The sequence below is a fragment of the Dendrobates tinctorius genome, unplaced genomic scaffold (assembly GCF_039654945.1).
Source record: "Dendrobates tinctorius isolate UK_male_01 unplaced genomic scaffold, ASM3965494v1 ptg000103l, whole genome shotgun sequence".
Taxonomy (NCBI): Eukaryota; Metazoa; Chordata; class Amphibia; order Anura; family Dendrobatidae; genus Dendrobates; species Dendrobates tinctorius.
The window spans coordinates 10,821,716-10,842,046 of record NW_027361771.1 but is presented as its reverse complement, the minus strand read 5'-3'; the positions used below and the strand labels follow the sequence as shown (position 1 = coordinate 10,842,046).

At 41.5% G+C, this 20,331-nt stretch overlaps 1 protein-coding gene across 6 annotated transcripts in view; it reads right to left on the bottom strand.

Annotated features, from left to right (window-relative positions):
• Window positions 1–20,331, bottom strand: part of CACNA1G (calcium voltage-gated channel subunit alpha1 G) — a 341,842-nt gene that overhangs the window by 105,823 nt on the left and 215,688 nt on the right. For all 6 annotated transcript variants that reach the window (XM_073588056.1, XM_073588061.1, XM_073588058.1 and 3 more), the window contains one exon: window positions 16,828–16,968. In XM_073588056.1, the coding sequence (XP_073444157.1) occupies window positions 16,828–16,968 (141 nt within the window). The remainder of the gene's footprint in view (window positions 1–16,827; window positions 16,969–20,331) is intronic.

Sequence of the window (20,331 nt, the reverse complement as noted above, 5' to 3'; positions counted from 1 at the left end):
GCTGTAGAATCAGATTGCCTTTCTATTTCCTGGGTATTCCTACAAATTCCCTTTCCAAAGGCTTCTCCCTCAAAACATCTTTTCCCCTTCTACACTGACAAAGGAAAAAAACGACACAGGCTGCAACTAACTCACCTGACCCTCCACTTGATTTTTCCTAGTGATTCGCAGGAGGCATAAGTAACTCTTCCATCTCAGACACCCAGGGTGCTATGTCCTATCCATAACAAAACTTGTTTACTATCTGACAGTCCTCAATATATAGCAGGTGAATTAAGTATTGAACACGTTATCAACTTTCTAAGTAAATTTCTAAAAGTGCTGACTTGAAATTCTGACTAGATGTTGGTAATGACCCACCCAATGCATTCAGGCAAAGAAATCAAACCACAGATGTCCATACATTAAGTTATATGTAACAATAAGAAATGACAAAGGGAAAAATTATTGAAAAACATGAATAAGGAAAGGTGTAAAAAGCCATGGAAAGTCATGAAATCTATCAGTAATTAGAAAGCAATCCTGTCACTTATTGAAAAATAATATCGGCTGGTTCAAATGATGGCCTATAAAAAGGTGTCTCTTTACCAAGGTGCCACACATCTCATGATGGGTAAAACCAGTGAGCTGTCTCAAGACCTTCGCAAACTTATTGTTGCAAAACATAATGATGGCATTGGTTGCAGAGTAATTTCTAAAGTACTGAAGGTTCCAGTGAGCATTGTTGCCATAATACAGAAATACAGGTGCTCACCGCAAGATTTTAGACAGTGGAGTAAAAAAGAACTATAAGAAGAGTTGGCCAAGAGCAAAGGTCCACCTGTGGATAGCTACAGAAAGACCTGGAATCAGCAGGTACAATTGTTTCAAAGAAAACAATAAGTAAAACACTCAACCTTCATAGTCTGTATGCATGTTCACCATGCAAGACTCCATTGCTGAACAAAATGCATGTTCAAGCACGTTTAAAGTTTGCTAAACAACAATTAGGCTATGTGCACACGATACCTTTTTGATGTGCTTTCGCATCGTTTTTTTATGCGCGCAAATGGTCCAAAAACGCAATGGAATACTTATGCAAGGAAATAAAATGACAATTCTGAAGTGTTGTGCACATGATCAGTAAATATCCGTCCGTACTTGCAGCGTTTTATTTTCAGCAGCATGTCAATTCTTTTTGCGACTCTGCAGCATTTTTAACCCAGTGACTTCAATTGAGTCAGTCAAATCTGCAGCAAAAACGCAGGTGTAAAAATGTTAGCGTATTTGCTGCGTATTTGCCATAGATTTGCTGCCAAAAACGCTGCGAGTTGTCAAAGGAAATAATGTCAGAATGAGGAAGAGTGTGTGGGCAGAGAATGTGTGTGTCTGTGTGTGTACACATGCGACGAACAGCCCATAGTGATTGTACTTAGGCATCGTCTAATGGGACTACTATTCCTTTCCAACTACGTCTTTTGTCACATATAATAACAGAGACAGCATGAGCCGATCATGGGAGAATAGTCTCATCATCTGGCACCTGTGTTCAATTGTAAAAAAAAATTAAAACATTTACATAATTACATACAAATTCACATACAAATACATACTCACTGAACGCCTAATCCCTGATGCTCCAGTCTCCTGCAAACAATCAAAAATAATAAACCAACATATACTCACCTTTCTGCCGAAGTCCATTTAAAACCGAGTGTCCCATGTCGATCTCACTCGGCCTCCAACGATACACTGACAGGAGATAATAGCTCCCGCAGTATATCACTGAGCTGCCATGAGAGTTCACCGGAGTTCATCAGCTGATCAGCTCCGGTGCTCTTTTGTGGCACTGCTGCGTGAGAAAGTTCTCACACAGCGGTAGTGCCGTAAGTAAGAGTACCGGAGCTGATGAACTCCGGTGAACTCTCACGGCAGCTCAGTGATACATTGCGAGAGCAATTACCTCCTGTAAGTGTATCGCCGGCTGCTGGGTAGAGCGATGACTGTTCTACACGTGAGATCGCCGTGGACTACATCAGACAGGATAGTATTATATTTAACACAAATGACCCATAATAAACGTGAAAAAAAACTCAGATCAAATATATACACACAAAAGGAAGGTTTGATAAATATACCACAACTAGAAGTATAGATCACAAAAGTAATATTTATTTATGTAAAGTACCATTAAAATACATCATCAGAAATGCAAAGTGCCACAAATTCAGGGAAGGGTTATCTCCATATAATAGTCACTATATCAAATGCCACACCTGACATAGCCACATAATATTAAATTATATTGATTGCAAATAGCAAAGTGAAGGTTCCCAAGAACATACAGGTTCTAGTCTTAAAACAAATGAAAGGAAAGAAACAAGCTATAATTACTATATCACAAAGTGCATCAGTGCAGAACTTGCAACTGTTTCAAAGCCTCCCATGAATGTAGCTAGATTGCTATAAGACACCCATATAAACCGCCATGTCAGCAATGTATACTTACAAAGATAGACAAAATGGAGAGTGACCCTGTCCATTTTGTCTATATTTGTAAGTATACATTGCTGACATGGCGGTTTATATGGGTGTCTTATAGCAATCTAGCTACATTCATGGGAGGCTTTGACACAGTTGCAAATTCTGCACTAATGCACTCAGGGTTGCCACTAGGAATTTCGGGGCCCCATACTGGCAAAATTTTCGGGGCCCCCTTGAGACTCCGCCCAGGCTCCACCCCAGCCCCACCCTCCACCCCTCAAACTGTCCACAGCCCCACCGCTCTCTCTTGGAAAAACTCCACTTCTCACCAATCACACATTACAGTTCCCATCTCCAGATCACACACATAGCCAGCAGCTCTTGTTACGGTCAAAAGATTTTTTAAATCTGCCACCACAAGGTAGACTCTTTTGGCTGGACCCTACTCTACTCTAACCTATTAAACAGTTGCTAAAATATCCAATACAATTTAGGTATATTTTTTATTTATTTTTCAAATTTTAAAATGACCAATAATATCACATCCAAAGGGACAAATACCACCATGCACAGACACCATATTACCACCACATGGTGACCAATAATACCACATACAAGGATCAAATACAGCCATACCATGTCCAGACCACATATTACCACCAGTGACAGAATAATAGCACATACAAGGGACAAATACCACCGCACCATGACCAGACCACATATTACCAGCACATGGTGACTGGATACTACAATACTGATCATTAATAAAAAAACATATTACTATCACCATAAGTGCCATTATACACAGGAGATCTGTACTTAGTATGTAGTGTCTGTGTACAGGTAATACAGTGATCACCGGTGACATTATGCAGAGGACCTCTGTATATAGTGCTAGTGTACAGGTAATGTGATCACTGGTGACATTATACGAAGGCACTCTGTATATAGTGTATAGTGTCATTGTACAAGTAACACAAACTCACCATTGATGTCTCTAGGTGAAGTCCTTCATCTTTGCTTTTCATCTTTCATCCAGCACAGATCGCCATCACGTCTTCCAGCTAGGGCTCGTCTCTGCAGGAAATAACACAGTTATCTAGAGCTCCACTTGCAGAACACATTACTTAATTTTTTCCCCAACTTCTACACTACACCAGATGAAGATAAAAAGGCGACATAGTGTCGCTCTGCACAGTAACAGAACCTCCCCCCATTTAAAACAGTATCCTCAAAAAATAAAATAAATACATCACTGCAGTAATAATATCCCCTAATTAGCCCCTATGGTAATAATATCCCCCATCCTGCTTCAGCCATATTTTCTCTCATTCTGCCCCCACATAATCTTCAGATCCTTCTACATTGTATCCATCCTGCCCCATGATCCTGCCCCCTGTGTCTCACATTCTGCCCCCTCCTGTGTCTCACTGTCACATTCTGCCCCCTCCTGTGTCTCACTGTCACATTCTGCCCCCCTGTGTCTCACTGTCACATTCTGCACCCTCATGTGTCTCACTGTCACATTCTGCCCCCTCTTGTGTCTTACTGTCACATTATGCCCCCATGTCCATTCTGACCCCGTATCTCACATTCTGCCCCATGGTCATTCTGCCCCCGTGTCTCGCGTTCTGCCCCCTCCTGTGTCTCACTGTCACATTCTACCCCCTCCTGTGTCTCACTGTCACATTCTGCCCCCTCCTGTGTCTGTCACATTCTGCCCCCATGTCTCACATTCTGCCCCCTCCTGTGTCTCACTGTCACATTCTGCCCCCATGTCTCACATTCTGCCCCCTCCTGTGTCTCAATGTCACATTCTGCCCCCTCCTGTGTCTTACTGTCACATTCTGCCCCCATGTCTTGCATTCTGCCCCCATGTCATGCATTCTGCCTTCATGTTCACATTCTACCCCCATGTCCATTCTGCCCCCTCCTGTGTCTCACTGTCACATTCAGCCCCCTCCTGTGTCTCACTGCCATATTCTGCCCCCATGTCTTGCATTCTGCCCCCATGTCTTGCATTCTGCCCCCATGTCTTGCATTCTGCCCCCATGATGTCTGCATTCTGCCCCATCATGTCTGCATTCTGCCCCCATGTCTCATATTCTGCCCCCATGTCTCATATTCTGCCCCCATGTCTGCATTCTGCCCCATGTCTCGCATTCTGCCCCATGTCTGCATTCTGCCTCCATGTCTTGCATTCTACCCCGTGTCTTGCATTTTGCCCCCTATCTCCATATTTGTCCCTGTGTGTCTCCAATCCTGCCCTCTGTCTCCATATTTGCCCCGTGTGTCTTCAATCCTGCACCCTGTCTCCATATTTGCCCCTGTGTGTCTCCAATCCTGCCCCGTCTCCATATTTGCCCGTGTGTTTCCAATCCTGCGCCCTGTCTCCGTATTTTCCCCGTGTGTCTCCAATCCTGCCTCCATATTTGCCCGTGTGTCTCCAATCCTGCCCCTGTCTCCATATTTGCCCCTGTGTGTCTCCAATCTTGCCCCCTGTCTCCATATTTGCCCCTGTGTGTCTCCAATCCTGCCCCCGTGTCTCCATTCTGCCAGGGATACATATTGCCCCTTTCAAAAATAAAAACTTTCTTCTTACCTGACCTCGCTCCTGCGCTGAAGATGGAGCTGCTGCTATGTGAGCTGAAAGGACCTGTGGTGACCTCATCGTCTTGCGATCAGGGGGCGGAGCTGATCAATGCTGAAGGCCTGTGATGATGACGTCACCACAGGTCCTTCAGCACTTCTCTATCTTTCGGATGTCGGGCGCTGTGGCGGCTCTGCTGATGTGTGCGCTGCAGGCCTGGTGCAGCGCACACTTGGGGCCCGATCGCAGTGCACACTTGGTGCCCGCCCGGCGCCCCTATGACGCACAGCACTTGGGGCCCGATGACTGGCAGCTCAGGAGCGGGGGCCCTGATCTACGGGCCCCCTTCTGTACTGCTGTTCACCGGGCCCCATACAGCAGTAAGGCTTGTCATGCCCTGAAGGTGGCCCTGGATGCACTTTATGATATAGTAATTATAGCTTGTTTCTATCCTTTCATTTGTTTTAAGACTAGAACCTGTATGTTCTTGGGCACCTTCACTTTGCTATTTGCAATCAATATAATTTAATACTATGTGGCTATGTCAGGTGTGGCATTTGATATAGTGACTATTATATGGAGATAACCCTTCCCTGAATTTGTGGCACTTTGCAGTTCTGATGATGTATTTTAACGGTACTTTACATAAATAAATATTACTTTTGTGATCTATACTTCTGGTTGTGGTATATTCATCAAACCTTCCGTTTGCGTGTATAGGATAGTATTATATGTTGGTTTATCATTTTTTTATTGCTTTCAGGAGATAAGGGCATCGTGGATTAGGTGTTCAGTAAATATGGTAAATTTAGATTCAATAAAGGAGTCTGTGTGATTATTTTAAATAAAGGACTTTATTCTGGGTGTCTGTGTTCTTATACAATATCAATATGGGGTTAGTAATGGAGAGGTGTCTTATAGACACCTCTCCATTACTAACCTGTGGGTTTGATGTCACCTGACAATACAAAGGTGACATCAACCCCACAAATATGAACCCCACTTGCCATCGCTACAGGGCAAGTAGGAAGAGCGGGGCTAAGTGCCAGAATTGGCGCATCTATAAGATGTGATATTTCTGGGGCGGCTGAGAGGTGATGTTTTTAGCCTGGGGGGGTGCCAATATACATGGCCCTTGCCCAGGCTATTAACATCAGCCCACAGCTGTCTGTCTAGCCTTTGCTGGTTCCATTTTATAGGGGGACCCCATTTCAATTTTTTTCTGGGGTTCCCCTGTAAACTAGCCAGTAAAGGCTAAGAAAACAGCTGTGAGCTGATAGTAATAGCCTTTTATTTTTCTTCCCAGAATATTAACATCAGCCCTCAGCTGTCACAATTACATTTTTTGGAAAATAAACAGATATTTCATTTCATGCAGATTACTGACAGTTGCTGTTTTGTTACGGCATATGTAGGTTAATTATGTTAATGCTCCTACATCGGCTGGTGACTGTATTTGTGTCTTTATTTCACCGTTTTATTAATGAGGGTATCTGACTTATATATACATACACACACTTATATTTGTGTGTGTAAACATTATAAATTTGAACATGGTATGTTAAAAATGTTATGGTCTTCAACTCCAAAATGGAGAATGAAAAAGAAGAGGTTGAACAAGGAAATGACATCACAATTTTTTTTTCATTTTTTAATAAGATATCTTTATTTAGCTCTATGGATTTACAAAAACGAATGAAAAAAAGCATGCAAAAAAGCATCAAAAATGCATAAAAAAGCTTGTATTTTTCTGCCAAGAGATGCAGAAATTTCTGCAAGCAATTACGCAACGTGTGCACATAGCCTTAGACAAGCCTGTGAAATATTGAAAGAATATAGGTGGTCAGATGAGCCCAAAATTTAACTCTTTGGATGTCATAATACACACCATATTTGGAGGCCAAAAGGCAATGCATATCACCCCAAAAACACCATATAAACAGTGAAGTTTGAAGGTGGGAAAATTATGGTGTGGGAATGTTTTTCAGCATACAGCACTGGCAAACGTCCTATAATTGAAGGAAAGATGAATAGTCAAATGTACCAAGACATTCTTGATAAAAATCTGCTGCCATCTACCAGGATGATAAAGATGAAACAGGGTTAGACATTTCTGCTAGACAATGATCCCAAACACAGAGCCAAGGAAACTCTCAATTGATTTCAGAGAAAGAAAATATAGCTGCTACAAGTGCGCAGCCAAACATCATACCTGAATCTAATAGAAAATTTATGGAAGGAACTAAAGCTCAGCGTTCATAGGCGGAGCCCACAGAACAGTCAGGATTTGAAGAATGTTTGTGTGGAAGAATGGGCCAAAATCACACCTGAGCAATACATGCAACTAGTTTCTCAATACAGAAGGTGTCTTTCACCAGCTTTGGAGGTAGAAATGGGCCCCCTTACCTCTCGGACCCCTGTGTGGTAGCACAGGTTGCACCAATTATATGTCCGCCCCTGGTTTCAGAGATACAGTATGAACTTTTTTATTTAGTTTTAAATTTAATGGGTGCGGCTCACAAGAATCTCTGGGGACGCATCTTTAGGCTGCTCTGTATTATTACCATGTGAGCCACAACCGATGCTAAAAACTATAAAAATTATCATTAAATAAAAAGGATCATATCTCTGGAACCGTATGGCAGTTTAAAAAAAAAATAAAAAAAAACTTTGAAAACTTGGGAGCCACAGGAACAAAATAAGAGCAAAAATTGGTCACTTTTTGATGTCCCTTTTAAGGGCGTTCTCCACTTTTAGGAAAGTAAACCCTAAACGATCTCTGTAATGTAAAATAACATTGCCAGATAGTACTCACCATCTCCCTAGCTCCACACCACTGCTTCTGTCTCTATGTCTGGAAGGGGTGATATCACGTCATAGCTTGCATCACTCTTGTAGCAAATCCCTGTGCTCAGTGGCTTTTACCATTTACATTTCAAAGCCGTTGGGCTCAGTGATTAGTTGCAGTGGTGATGTGAGCTACTGTCAAAATGTAACCGCCATAGCCAAAGCATAGAGACCAGAGCAGCAGCAGAGAGTCGCCATTGCCGCCAGGGAGAAAGAATAGAATCTGGCTATGATATTTTACATTACTCATGTAGAGTCCACTTTTCTGAAAGTGGATGATGCTTCTGCTAATCATTCATCCATCAGCTGATTCTTCAAACTCTCATGTGGTTGAGCACTCCTGTATTCACCATGGGAAAGCTGCCGACTGAAATGCTGGGTGGGGCTTATCTGCGGGAGAGCTATGCGACTGGCGGTCCGAACTGGACATGACCGATTGATATTTTCCTTGACTATCATACACATTAGACTATTGGCCGAACACATCAGTATCGACAGGTTTGCCCCGCATTAGTTTCATGTATATGGTGGAGGTTTTTATTCTTATTCTGTCTGATTCCCTTATTGATGTATGCAACATGAAGCTCCTTTTCTTTAGCAGAATTGCAATGTGCTAATCCCTTCTATAAAATCAGCCTCATGGCAGCACACAAACAAACAGGTTTTACCATTCAAATGGTTCCAAACTGCATTAAAATACCTTATATTTTTTTAACATAATTATCCGTGCCTACTTTATAGGGTACACCAAGCACATAGTCATGGTCTGGCCAATGCACGGTATTCAGAATAAGCTTTCTACCACACTTACTATACTTCTGCTGGGCTTCCTTATGTACAGTATGTTTCTTTATGTTTTTTCCGCTCTGTAAGGCTACTTTCACACTTGCGTTTTTTTTGCGCTGCGTGCGCAGTGCAAACATGCATAAAAACACATCAATGCGCACATCAGCGCTCCCATAGACTTTAATGGGTTTTGGGTGAATTTCGTGCGCATTGCGTGCGCATGCATTTTTTTGAGACAGGTCAGACGCACAAAAAATGCAACAGGATGCATTTTGTGCGCCTGGGCGCACACTACAAAAAATGCATGCGCATACAAACGTGTACAAACGCATGACAATACGCACCCATGTTAAATATAGGGAAAAAACGCATGCGCATTTATGCACAAAAACGCAGCACAAAAAAACGCAAGTGTGAAAGTAGCCTTAATTCAGAATTATATAAGTTTATATGGAATGGGAAACTCTCCAAAAGTAAGACATCCATCATACACAGACCTAAAGAGAGAGTTGGGATTGGCTGAACTAATCTTCAGCTGTACTACCGGATGACCCCCCCATAACGTGAATAATAGATTTGTTCTGACATTCCACCATAAGGGCTCATTTACACTGACCGATCCAAGGCCGTAAAAGATTGTCGATCAACCAAACAGAAAGCGGTCAGTGTTCATTTGACAGCCTGTTTAAATAGGCAGACCACACTTCTGATGCACGCAAAATGATCGCTAATAGATGGTTCAGTGCACAAAGGTTGTGAATATTCTCGGTAAAGCATGTCCTGTTTACACAGGACTTTGTGATGCCGAGAATGATGATTTTTAAGCTTTTTCTGATTCATGCTCTGTGATATGCTCAGCATTATGCCCCACGGTTGTGGTTGAGTAATGTTTATTAAAATAAATAACAAAAAAATATATGAGCAGTGATGCAAGATTTAAAATACTTCAAATTATAATGACACACCGAAATCACTGAGCCACCTATCAAAATATAATGCGTCTTACTTACATTCATATAGGAAAAACATATAGAAAAATGCAGAAGAAAAATATTAGCTCAACCTGCGGCAATACAGATATAAATAAGGACTTACGTGTAGATAAACCCACCTGTTTGATGCCTGTATTTAGGGTAAAACAGACAATGTACAGTAAAATCCCGTGGCCGTTGGCCACTCTAGGTGGGAGTGATTTGGCAGTGTGCATTCATCCGCACAGTTAGGTCTGTATTTGAAGTCTCTTTAAATAAGTATGAGAGCAGACTCCATTTTTTGTCAACATGTTGGCCTTGACTTAAACTGTATCATGACTTCTTAGAACTCCAGAAGTTTGTTATAGCCTGAACCTTTTATTCTCATTTCTTTCCCTTCTCTTTCCTTTCATCTGTGTTTATTATAGATTTAATATTTTTGCACTCAATTTTTTTTGTTTTTAATGCTGTTTCCTAAGCCATACGTACTAATGGCCGCGATACACGTTAGACTAACCTGCTAACATGGGTTAGACCTTCTGACAGTCTCATGACTCTCCGCCAACAGATGATGTCAGGGTAATGAAGGATCCAGCATGTCGGATTTCTGACAGCTGATCTTTTTGTTCTCTAGGAGAAAAAAAATCACCCCCAAAGAAGTCTGGCAGTGGCTCTATCACAGAGAACCTAGGAGCATGAGGCTGAGCTGAGAGCACTTGTGTTTGGAGGACCCTGGAGAGATAGCCCATCAGCTGAATGACCAAGTGATTGACAGCTATGTACTGTGTAATGGGGCTTTAGTTCTTTGAAGGTTAATTATATTTTTGTTGTGGTTATGTACCCCCTCATTGTCTGATTGTATCACTTGTTTTGTATCTTGTGTTTTATTGTGAAAAATACCAAAATCAGACTACTGTTAGTTCACCCTTTTATGTTGCGCTTCTACAGAACGACGCATTTCTTACCCAGAAATTTTATAATAATTTGCTGATGAATAAAATAGTAGTTTCTACTAGATGCCATAAAATGTTCACCAATGCTTTACAATAGCAGGCACGAAAGGGCTCACCAAAATCCTAGAATGCTATGAAAGGAACAGTATGCAAGGTAAGGACGTGTTATACAAAAGGGGATTTACCTGCCTGATCAGATAATCTCAGCAGAAAAAGTGAGTAAATGGCACCGATTTTGCTAATGTAGGATTGTATACCCATGAAGTCAGGGCTTTCAAAAGCAATTTCTGAAGAATATACAGCATGTGATACTGTACCATAACCTTTAAGCTAAGACTACATGGCAACATGTGTCTCGTTAACGGTAGTGGTCTAACAAGTCATACAACCCAAAAACTTTGCGCAACCTGTCTGCGACTTGCTGTGGTGTGACTATTGTAGAACTCTGATTTTTGCTGTAAATCAAACAGCCAAGTTGCAGACAAGTCACACACAAGTTTATGACAATTGTGTCCCATGCAATTTGTGACCAGTAACAATTTGGAAACATACGAGACTGTTATGTCGCAGGTCTCAAAGAGGCACCATAGGAAAATATTACAACCAATGTTCCCAAGTTGATTAAACAGTTTCGCCACAGATGTCACAGTGTAGCCTGAACCTTAAAGGATGACGTTACAATTACCTTATACATAGATAATAAAAGATTTGAGCTTATGAAAGGCCTTAAAGGGGTTTTCTGGGTACAGTTTATTTTAAAAATAAAAATGAGCAAACTAGTCTTCACTCAAATAAACTTGAAAAAATAGGAAAAGGGAAATGGATTTGTGCTCACCAAAAATAGTCCTGTAAGCCGGTCATGCCTATGGATCAAATGGCTGACCACCATGTGTAGCAAATATAAGAAGAGAAGGAAGATTCGGCACTGAAGACTTGATAAAATCCATAGGAAACTTTATTCACATATTTTCATAATAAAAACAGAAAGGGGAAGAAGACCCCCACGCTTACGCGTTTCAAACCCCACAACAGGTTCTTCTTCAGAGGCATCAAACAAAATGAATTGCAAACTAGTTATAAACGTTCTCAACCAACCGAGAGACTCCACACATGTGTATAATCAAAAAGGCAGACAATTAAGCCCTCAGATTACCGGTGAAGTCACTCCCTTGCTTGAAAAAACACCTGAACACCAATAGACAAAACACACAAAATATACAAAAATATGTATGCGTTCCGTACGTCTAAACATGTAAATACATGACAAATTTCAATTAACATATTAATCTTATTCATAATACATAGAAATACACAATCCTCAAAAGAGAAAGAGGAAAAAAAACAAAAGCAAAAAAAAAAACAAAAAACCTCAGCACTCAATAAAAATACATGAGATCATTCTTATAATTTAAACCTTGCGGGTACCGTGCATCAAGCGCAAGTATCCAAGTTCTTGAGTGATCGCAGGGACTACGACTCTAACATGGTTTATGCTTGGAAGCAATTTACTCCGTATAAGCCTAGATCTATTCTTAAAAGAGGTCAATCATTCCGCAGCAATAACGTCAGTTTTTCCTCATGTGAACAGTCATTTAACTCACCTACCACATCTGAGGGCTCAATGGATTCCAATCAGGTGTTACCATCAACATCGCATGCAAAAAACAATCAAAGAAAAGAAGGAGAGGAGGACGTCGACGTAAGAAGTAAACATCAATATAGTCTGCGGAACACGAATCGCTGGAGGAAATAGACGGTGACATTGTTGCTTCTGATGAGTTTACAGTTATTAACATTTCAGCTACCATACTGAGCGAAGCTCAGCTGAGTGTTTTGAAGAGGGGACTTTCCTTTGTTCCAACATGCAGAGGAGATTTGTTTAAAATATTATGTGATGTTAATCGTTTTGTGCGATTATTAACAGTTAAGAGACATTTTTTTTACTCCTGAGTCTGGTATCGATAATCATAATTCTGATACATCACCTTTGAGTCTCAATAATGATGATTTGTTACCACTTGCGGCTTCTGTTAAAGATCAAATCATGTTTGAGATGTTGTCTAGTATGGAGGATACAAATCAACATGCAGTAGTTCAATGTGACTCGGATGTATTAATATCCAATCCCACTTTTTACCCCTTGATATCCAGAGTGCCTATTATGGATACTTTCCAGAGGGCAATTGAACGTGAAGTTAAATCTTTGTTGGATTCTGATGTGCAGTCTTGTATGAATTTATCTGCAAATGAGCAGCACGCTCTTTATTTATTAAGTAGGAACTGACATGTAGTGGTCCGTTAATCAGACAAAGGGGGGTCAGTGGTGATTTTGGATTCATTATTATATCGCAAATTAAATTATATCCATGTTATCGGATACTAACACGTATCGTCCCCTGAGTAATGATCCTACCAGCTGTGTTCAGCAAGGTTTATCTGTGGTCTTGCGTTGGGGATATTGGACAAACATATGGCAGATTTTTTTATGCGTGGATAAACCAGTGTGTCCTATGTTCCACGCCTTGCCTAAAACTCACAAAGGCGTGTTCCCTCCACCCTTTAGGCCCATAGTGGCCGGCATTGGTGGGGTTAATGAAAAACTCTCTGAGTGGATAGACAGAAAATTACAACCTTTGGTTTTGAGGACACCAGGTCACATTAGAGATACTAAACAGCTATTGCAGGCACTCCAGGAGGTCACATGGGGGCCATATCATACATGGATAACATGTGATGTTGTTGCTTTATATTCATGTATACCTCACGATTTGGCATTATCTGTTGTCTCCACTATTCTGACTGAGAGAAGCAATTTCAGTTCTGATCTTAAAAGATTCATTATCATGGCATTGCAACATCTTTTGAGCACTAATTTTTTCAAATTTGACACTCAGTACTATCTTCATGTGTGTGGTTGCCCGATGGGGTCTAAATTTTCTCCTACTTTAGCCAATTTATATATGTCCTTTTGGGAAAATAAATACATATACACTGTGGATAATCCCTTTCTGGATAATGTACTGTGGTGGGGGAGATACATTGATGACGTGATCCTGTTAAGGTTCGGTTGCAGCGATGTATGGCCCTCTCCTGGCATGCTTGATTTTTTCAGTTACATTGGAAATAACACCTTAAATATCAGATTCATCTATGAAATACATGGTGCTTGTGCCACATATCTTGATGTTAAACTTACAGGAGATGTTAATACGGGGAATATACATACTTCCTTATTTAGAAAGGAAACTAGTGGCAATGCCATATTGCATGCGGATAGTTGTCACCCGCCACATGTGATACGTAATTTACCGTTGGGTGAATTAATCCGTGCCAAAAGGACGTGTTCTAATGATGCTCTTTATAAATCTGAAAGCCACAATATTTGCACTAGGTTATCAAAAAGGGGTTATAAGGACTGGATGTTGGACAGGGCCATTAAGAAAGTGGATAATAAAACTAGGAATAGTTTATTGCAAAGTAATACATCACATATTAATCAAAACAAAAATATCCCTACTTTCTCAACCGCTTTTAGTTCAGATTATAAGGGTGTCATTAAAATTCTACATAAACATCTTCCCCTGTTGCACCAAGATCCGGTTTTATCGGAAATATTACCTGGAGGATATAGGTGTGTTTCAAAGAGGGCTAAAAATTTGAGTCATTTTTTGTCCCCCTCGTCGTATTTGTCTGATCGCACTAAACCCACGTGGTTAAATTATTTGGGTAATTACAAGTGTGGCGAGAAATTGTGCGGCTTGTGCCGGTATATGGATATCACAGATAGATTTGTTAATTACAGCACACAACAATATTATAAAATTAAAACCTATATGAACTGTAATACCACTCATTTAGTGTATATGGCAGAGTGCACATTGTGCGGTATTTATTATATTGGTTGTACCACACGCAGCTGAAGAGGAGATTAAGTGAGCACATCACTGCCTCTAATCCAGAGTCCATGTCCAGTCGCAAGAATGTGTCTGGTTTATCTAAACATTTTCTAGAAATACATGGGGGCAATTTATGTAGTCTCAAAGTAAAGGGAATAGAACAGGTAGCGAAACCCCCTAGAGGGGGTGACTGGGAACATTTACTACATTGTCGGGAAGCGTTTTGGATACTTGCGCTTGATGCACGGTACCCGCAAGGTTTAAATGATAGGAATGATCTCATGTATTTTTATTGAGTGCTGAGTTTTTTTTGTTTTTTTTTTCTCTTTCTCTTTTGAGGATTGTGGATTTCTATGTATTATGAATAAGATTAATATGTTAATTGAAATTTGTCATGTATTTATATGTTTATACGTACGTAACGCATACATATTTTTGTATATTTTGTGTGTTTTGTCTATTGGTGTTCAGGTGTCTTTTCAAGCAAGGGAGTGACTTCACCGGTAATCTGAGGGCTTAATTGCCTGCCTTTTTGATTATACACATGTGTGGAGTCTCTCGGTTGGTTGAGAACGTTTATAACTAGTTTGCAATTCATTTTGTTTTATGCCTCTGAAGAATAACCTGTTGTGGGGTTCGAAGCGTGTAAGGCGTGGGGGTCTTCTTCCCCTTTCTGTTTTTATTATGAAAATATGTGAATAAAGTTTCCTGTGGATTTTATCAAGTATTCAGTGCCGGATCTTCCTTCTCTTCTTATATAGTCTTCACTCACCTTTCCCAGGTCTAGCAGTGAGTCTCCTTGTCACAGGTTTACCGTGACAGACAGGAGCTAGAAGACCGCAGCGTCTGAATTCTCCTACTACTGCACTTATTAGAAGCACTTCACCTTCATATTAAACGGTGTAAAGTTTTTTAGCAGCCCAGGGATTAATCTGCTCTGTTTAGAGCTCCTGGAAGCTTTCCTGGTTAAGGCTCTCAGCTGTGGACTGTTAGCCACTCCCATTTCCTATATAATCTGGGTCCTGGCTAGCACTCATTATCAGGGCTAGCTTATGATGCATGGCTGGAGGTTGTTGGTTAATATAGCAGAAGGCGGTTGGTGGGTTTATCTGTAACTGTTGCTAGGTTTTGAGTGTGTGATAATTTACCTTTCTTCTCATACTTTGGTTTAACTCCATACTCCACTCCCCGGAGTTTACCCCTGTTTTTTGTGTGTATATTTGTATGATTAGTATTTTTGGTTACCCCTGTTCATATTACCTTTTTTGCCTGGCTGGTGTATTATGGTGCATTACTACTCCCCTCTTCCCTGGGTGGGGGAAGGGTAAAGACTGAGGGTGGACTCAGGAGCTAAGGCAAGGTACATGGCCCCGCCGTCCTCAGCATCAGAAGTAATCCGGGGAACAGGGTGAGCTAGGGACAGCGTTAGGGACAGGGAAGGAGCCCCTAGTCCTGGTACACCTGACAGCAGAGTCGTGACACTCCTCTGATTTTCTGTGTGTCGATGTGGTGTCAGCCCTGCAGACAATAATAAACAGCGCTGAAGCCAGTAAGTAAGCTCAAGAGCTCTGTCCAAGTTGATAACACGTATTGCTCAGGGCCATTAAGCTCAATTATTGGCTGCAGTTCTGATGACGTCATTGCAGACAAAACCATACACTGAGAGAAGCAGAGGAGACTCTGTGCCGGACCTGGAGAGGTTTAGTAAAGCAAAGTTTGTTTGTTTCTTAAATAAACTGCAGCCATAGAACAAAGGTTTTCCAAAATCAGAAAACCCTTTTAAGTAAAAGTACACCTAAATTGTTATATAAACGTGACCCAATTATTTTTCAACTATATTTCACAATTGTGATGATTTCCGCACTGGAGGTATTATCTTTGTTTGTATTTGTCTTCTTTGCCAACAAGCCTATTTTATGAAAATCTTCCCATCTATATAGCATTCCAGAGTATGCCAGTATAGTATTTGCTGCCCCTAGAAGCTGAGATGATGATGCATGTGAATGCACAGCACTACTCTCAAGATGATGTAGATCAGCATTGACGCCTGTTGTCCTCACCTCACCAGAGTTTGAAAGCCTTATTTTTAATACCTATTGCTATAGCTTTCTGAAGAACAAGTTTTAATTCTCAATATGCTCGAGGAGTATGTGCCTCTGAGCTTGTTGTTTTCCCATCCCTGTGTTCTTTTAGTTGCTGCTCAATGGTAGAATGCAGCAGGAGAGCAGACTGAGCGTAATGTGCATAGGAGGACTGACATTATGAAGATGATAATACAATGCTGTGTTGCAGATAGAAAGCTTTCTATAGCTGATACTAACCTGTTTCTCAGAAGAGCCTTTGTCGAATGGCGGCAAAGCATAATGATGGCATACAGAACCAGAAAGGTTGTCCATAAGTTTCATCTCACCCTCTAAAGATCCCTGGATTAGTAACGATATAGTATCAAACATATGTCTTTCCTGTAAAAAGAAAAAAAGGTTAGGACTCCCTTCATTTTCTTTGAAATGTTTTCTAAAATAAAGCACATGAAAATCATTCAAAGGGAACCTAGCCATTGAAAATACAATCCATGCTACAGGCAGCATGTTATAGAGCCAGAGGAGCAGCACAGGTTGAATCTTTTCCCATGAAACTTTATATCAGTGTAACATGTCATTTTCTACATTAACTCCTACTCATTCTGTGCTTAGAGGTCCATACTCATAAACTGACAGCAATCAGTATGTACACTTATAAAAAGAAGGCTGTCTATCACCGATAAGACCACCCATTAGACTCCTAGACTCAGTGAAAACAGCAGTGTTTTTCCATAAAACTACCGTATATATTAATTTGCTTAGGTTCCCATATATACTGTCTGGATTGCATTTTATCAGGTTCCCTTTAAGAAGGTGAGTACTATGAATTGCTTTGGTTATCGGATATTGGAAGAAACCTTGTTGGCTCTGATTGCTTATTGTTTGACCTCTGGTCTATATAGCTATAACATAAGGGAATGCTCCAGTGTAAAATCATTGTTCTCCATGTGTTTTGTCACCTGTAATTATGCTGCTTCCGTCTCTTCTGATTTTTGAGTAATAACATTTCTGGCAGAGCATGCCTGTTGAATAAACATCACTGCCTTATTTCTGCTGTTTTTCAAATTTTTGGAATATTTATAGTCCTCTTTTAGTTGCTTTGTTGTTTAGTGATAGGACTCGTAAATGTGGGGGCCATTGACGTGGGTTGTGAGCATGCATATGTTGGCCAAGATATCTACTAATACCTCACATATTTTTATATGAATTTTTTTGCACTTTAAATTTGAAGGTTCAGCTGGGCCCATTTGGGCTTGTAAACTGTGGTGCCTATACACATGGGATGCATTTAGATAGTGCTGGGCAGCCCGCCTGATCTAATAGTATGGGCATCACTAATAGGCTGTTAAACTGGATGCTGCGCATTACCATTGTGTGAACAGCGCCGCATACAAGTCTCTATTGTGCAATAACATACTAAGCAGCCACCCCCTTCATTGATTGGTGGGCCGTGAGTGGTTGTTCCATCAGTATTTTTACACCTCTGTTAATACCATCTTAACTACACAGGCCTGCTATATCCTGAGAGTACATTTGTCTGGTGGTCTGGGCAGGTAAACATCACTGACTTTTCTTTGCCGTTTTTCAGAGCGTGCCTGTTGATTAGCAACAATTTAGGAATGTTTTTGGTGGCAACTGCAAATCTTATCCCAATAATTTGAGCTTGCACTTTGGCTGTGACATGCCTGGGAAAGGCATCGTCAAATGACTGCCAGAAAGAAGTCTTTTCTACAATCAAGCTGGTAGACAGAAACTGAAATATGGGTATGTGCACATAGCGTCTTTTACATGCTAGTATACCAGCATTGATTTTGCTGTAGGATCACGTTGTAAGGCAATGCTGGTGCTGTTTTACCTGTAGTGTATTTTCTGATGTCTTTTACCACGGTTTTGCCACCAGCTTTTTTTTAACATTCTAGAACATGTATAGAACCACATCCATCAGGATACCTCAGCCCTATCTCCTCAGTGCCTGGATCCCCTTCCCTGCCGCACCTCAAGCTCACTAGACATCTTTGAGCCTGTTTCAGAAGAAGAAGTTTCCAAGCTCCTCGCTTCTGCTCGGCCTACAACCTGCAACAGTGACCCTATTCCTTCACAGCTCCTGCAGTCTCTCTCACCAGTGGTCACCACTCACCTGACTAAAATATTTAACCTCTCTCTTTCTTCAGGTATATTTCCCTCCTCATTTAAACATGCCATCATAACCCCTTTACTTAAAAAGCCATCCCTGGACCAGAACTGCACTGCTAACTACAGACCTGTCTCTAACCTTCCCTTCATCTCTAAACTCCTGGAACGCCTGGTCCACTCCCGTCTAATCCGCTATCTCTCGGATAACTCTCTTCTCGACCCCTTACAATCTGGTTTCCGCTCTTTACACTCTACTGAAACTGCCCTCACTAAAGTCTCTAATGATTTAATAACAGCTAAATCGAAAGGTCATTGCTCCCTGCTGATTCTCCTGGATCTCTCTGCCGCATTTGACACTGTGGATCACCAGCTCCTCCTCACTATGCTCCGCTCTATAGGCCTCAAGGACACGGCCCTCTCCTGGTTCTCCTCCTACCTCTCTGACCGCTCCTTCACTGTATCTTTTTCCGGCTCCTCTTCCTCTTCTCGTCCCCTTACTATCGGGGTCCCGCAGGGCTCAGTCCTAGGCCCCCTCCTCTTCTCTTTATACACTGCCCCTATTGGACAAACAATCAGCAGATTTGGGTTCCAGTATCATCTCTATGCTGATGACACCCAATTATACACTTCTTCCCCTGACATCACCCCTACCCTAATTCAAAATACCAAGGATTGTCTGTCTGCTGTCTCTAGCATCATGTCCTCCCTCTATCTGAAACTAAATCTCTCTAAAACTGAACTTCTTGTGTTTCTCCCCTCTACTAACCTCACTCTACCTAACATCGAAATAACCCTGGAGGGTTCAACCATAACTCCCAAGCAGCATGCACGCTGTCTTGGGGTCATATTCGACACTGAACTTTCCTTTACTCCGTACATCCGATCACTCAGTCGCTCTTGTCACCTGCATCTTAAAAACATCTCCAGAATCCGACCTTTTCTCACCTTTGAAACTGCTAAGACTCTTACTGTCGCTCTTATTCATTCTCGCCTGGACTACTGCAACTCTCTTCTGATCGGTCTCCCTCTTACCAAACTTTCTCCTCTCCAATCCATCTTGAATGCGGCAGCCAGGGTCATATTTCTGTCCAGCCGCTTCACCGATGCCTCCATCTTGTGCCAGTCATTACACTGGCTACCTATTCGCTACAGGGTCCAGTATAAACTCATCTCTCTCACCCACAAAGCTCTCCACTGTTCTGCACCGCCTTATATCTCCTCTCTCATCTCTGTCTATCGCCCTACACGTGCCCTCCGTTCTACAATTGACCTAAGACTAACATCCCCCGTAATCCGAACCTCGCACCTCCGCCTCCAAGACTTCTCTCGTGCTGCTCCAGCTCTCTGGAATGCACTTCCCCAGGCGATCAGACTGATACCTAGCCCTGACCTATTCAAGCGCGCTTTGAAAACCCATCTCTTCAAACAAGCCTACCACATCAACTACCCAGCAAGCTAACTTTGCCCTGTTCCCTCCTTCCAAATATTATTCTGAATCTGCACCCTACTATTCATCTGTCTCCACACCCTTCATGCACAGGATAACTGCACTTGATACTTGTCTATTGCACTTAAACACACGGGCTGATGACCGGATCATGCAGCTTTATA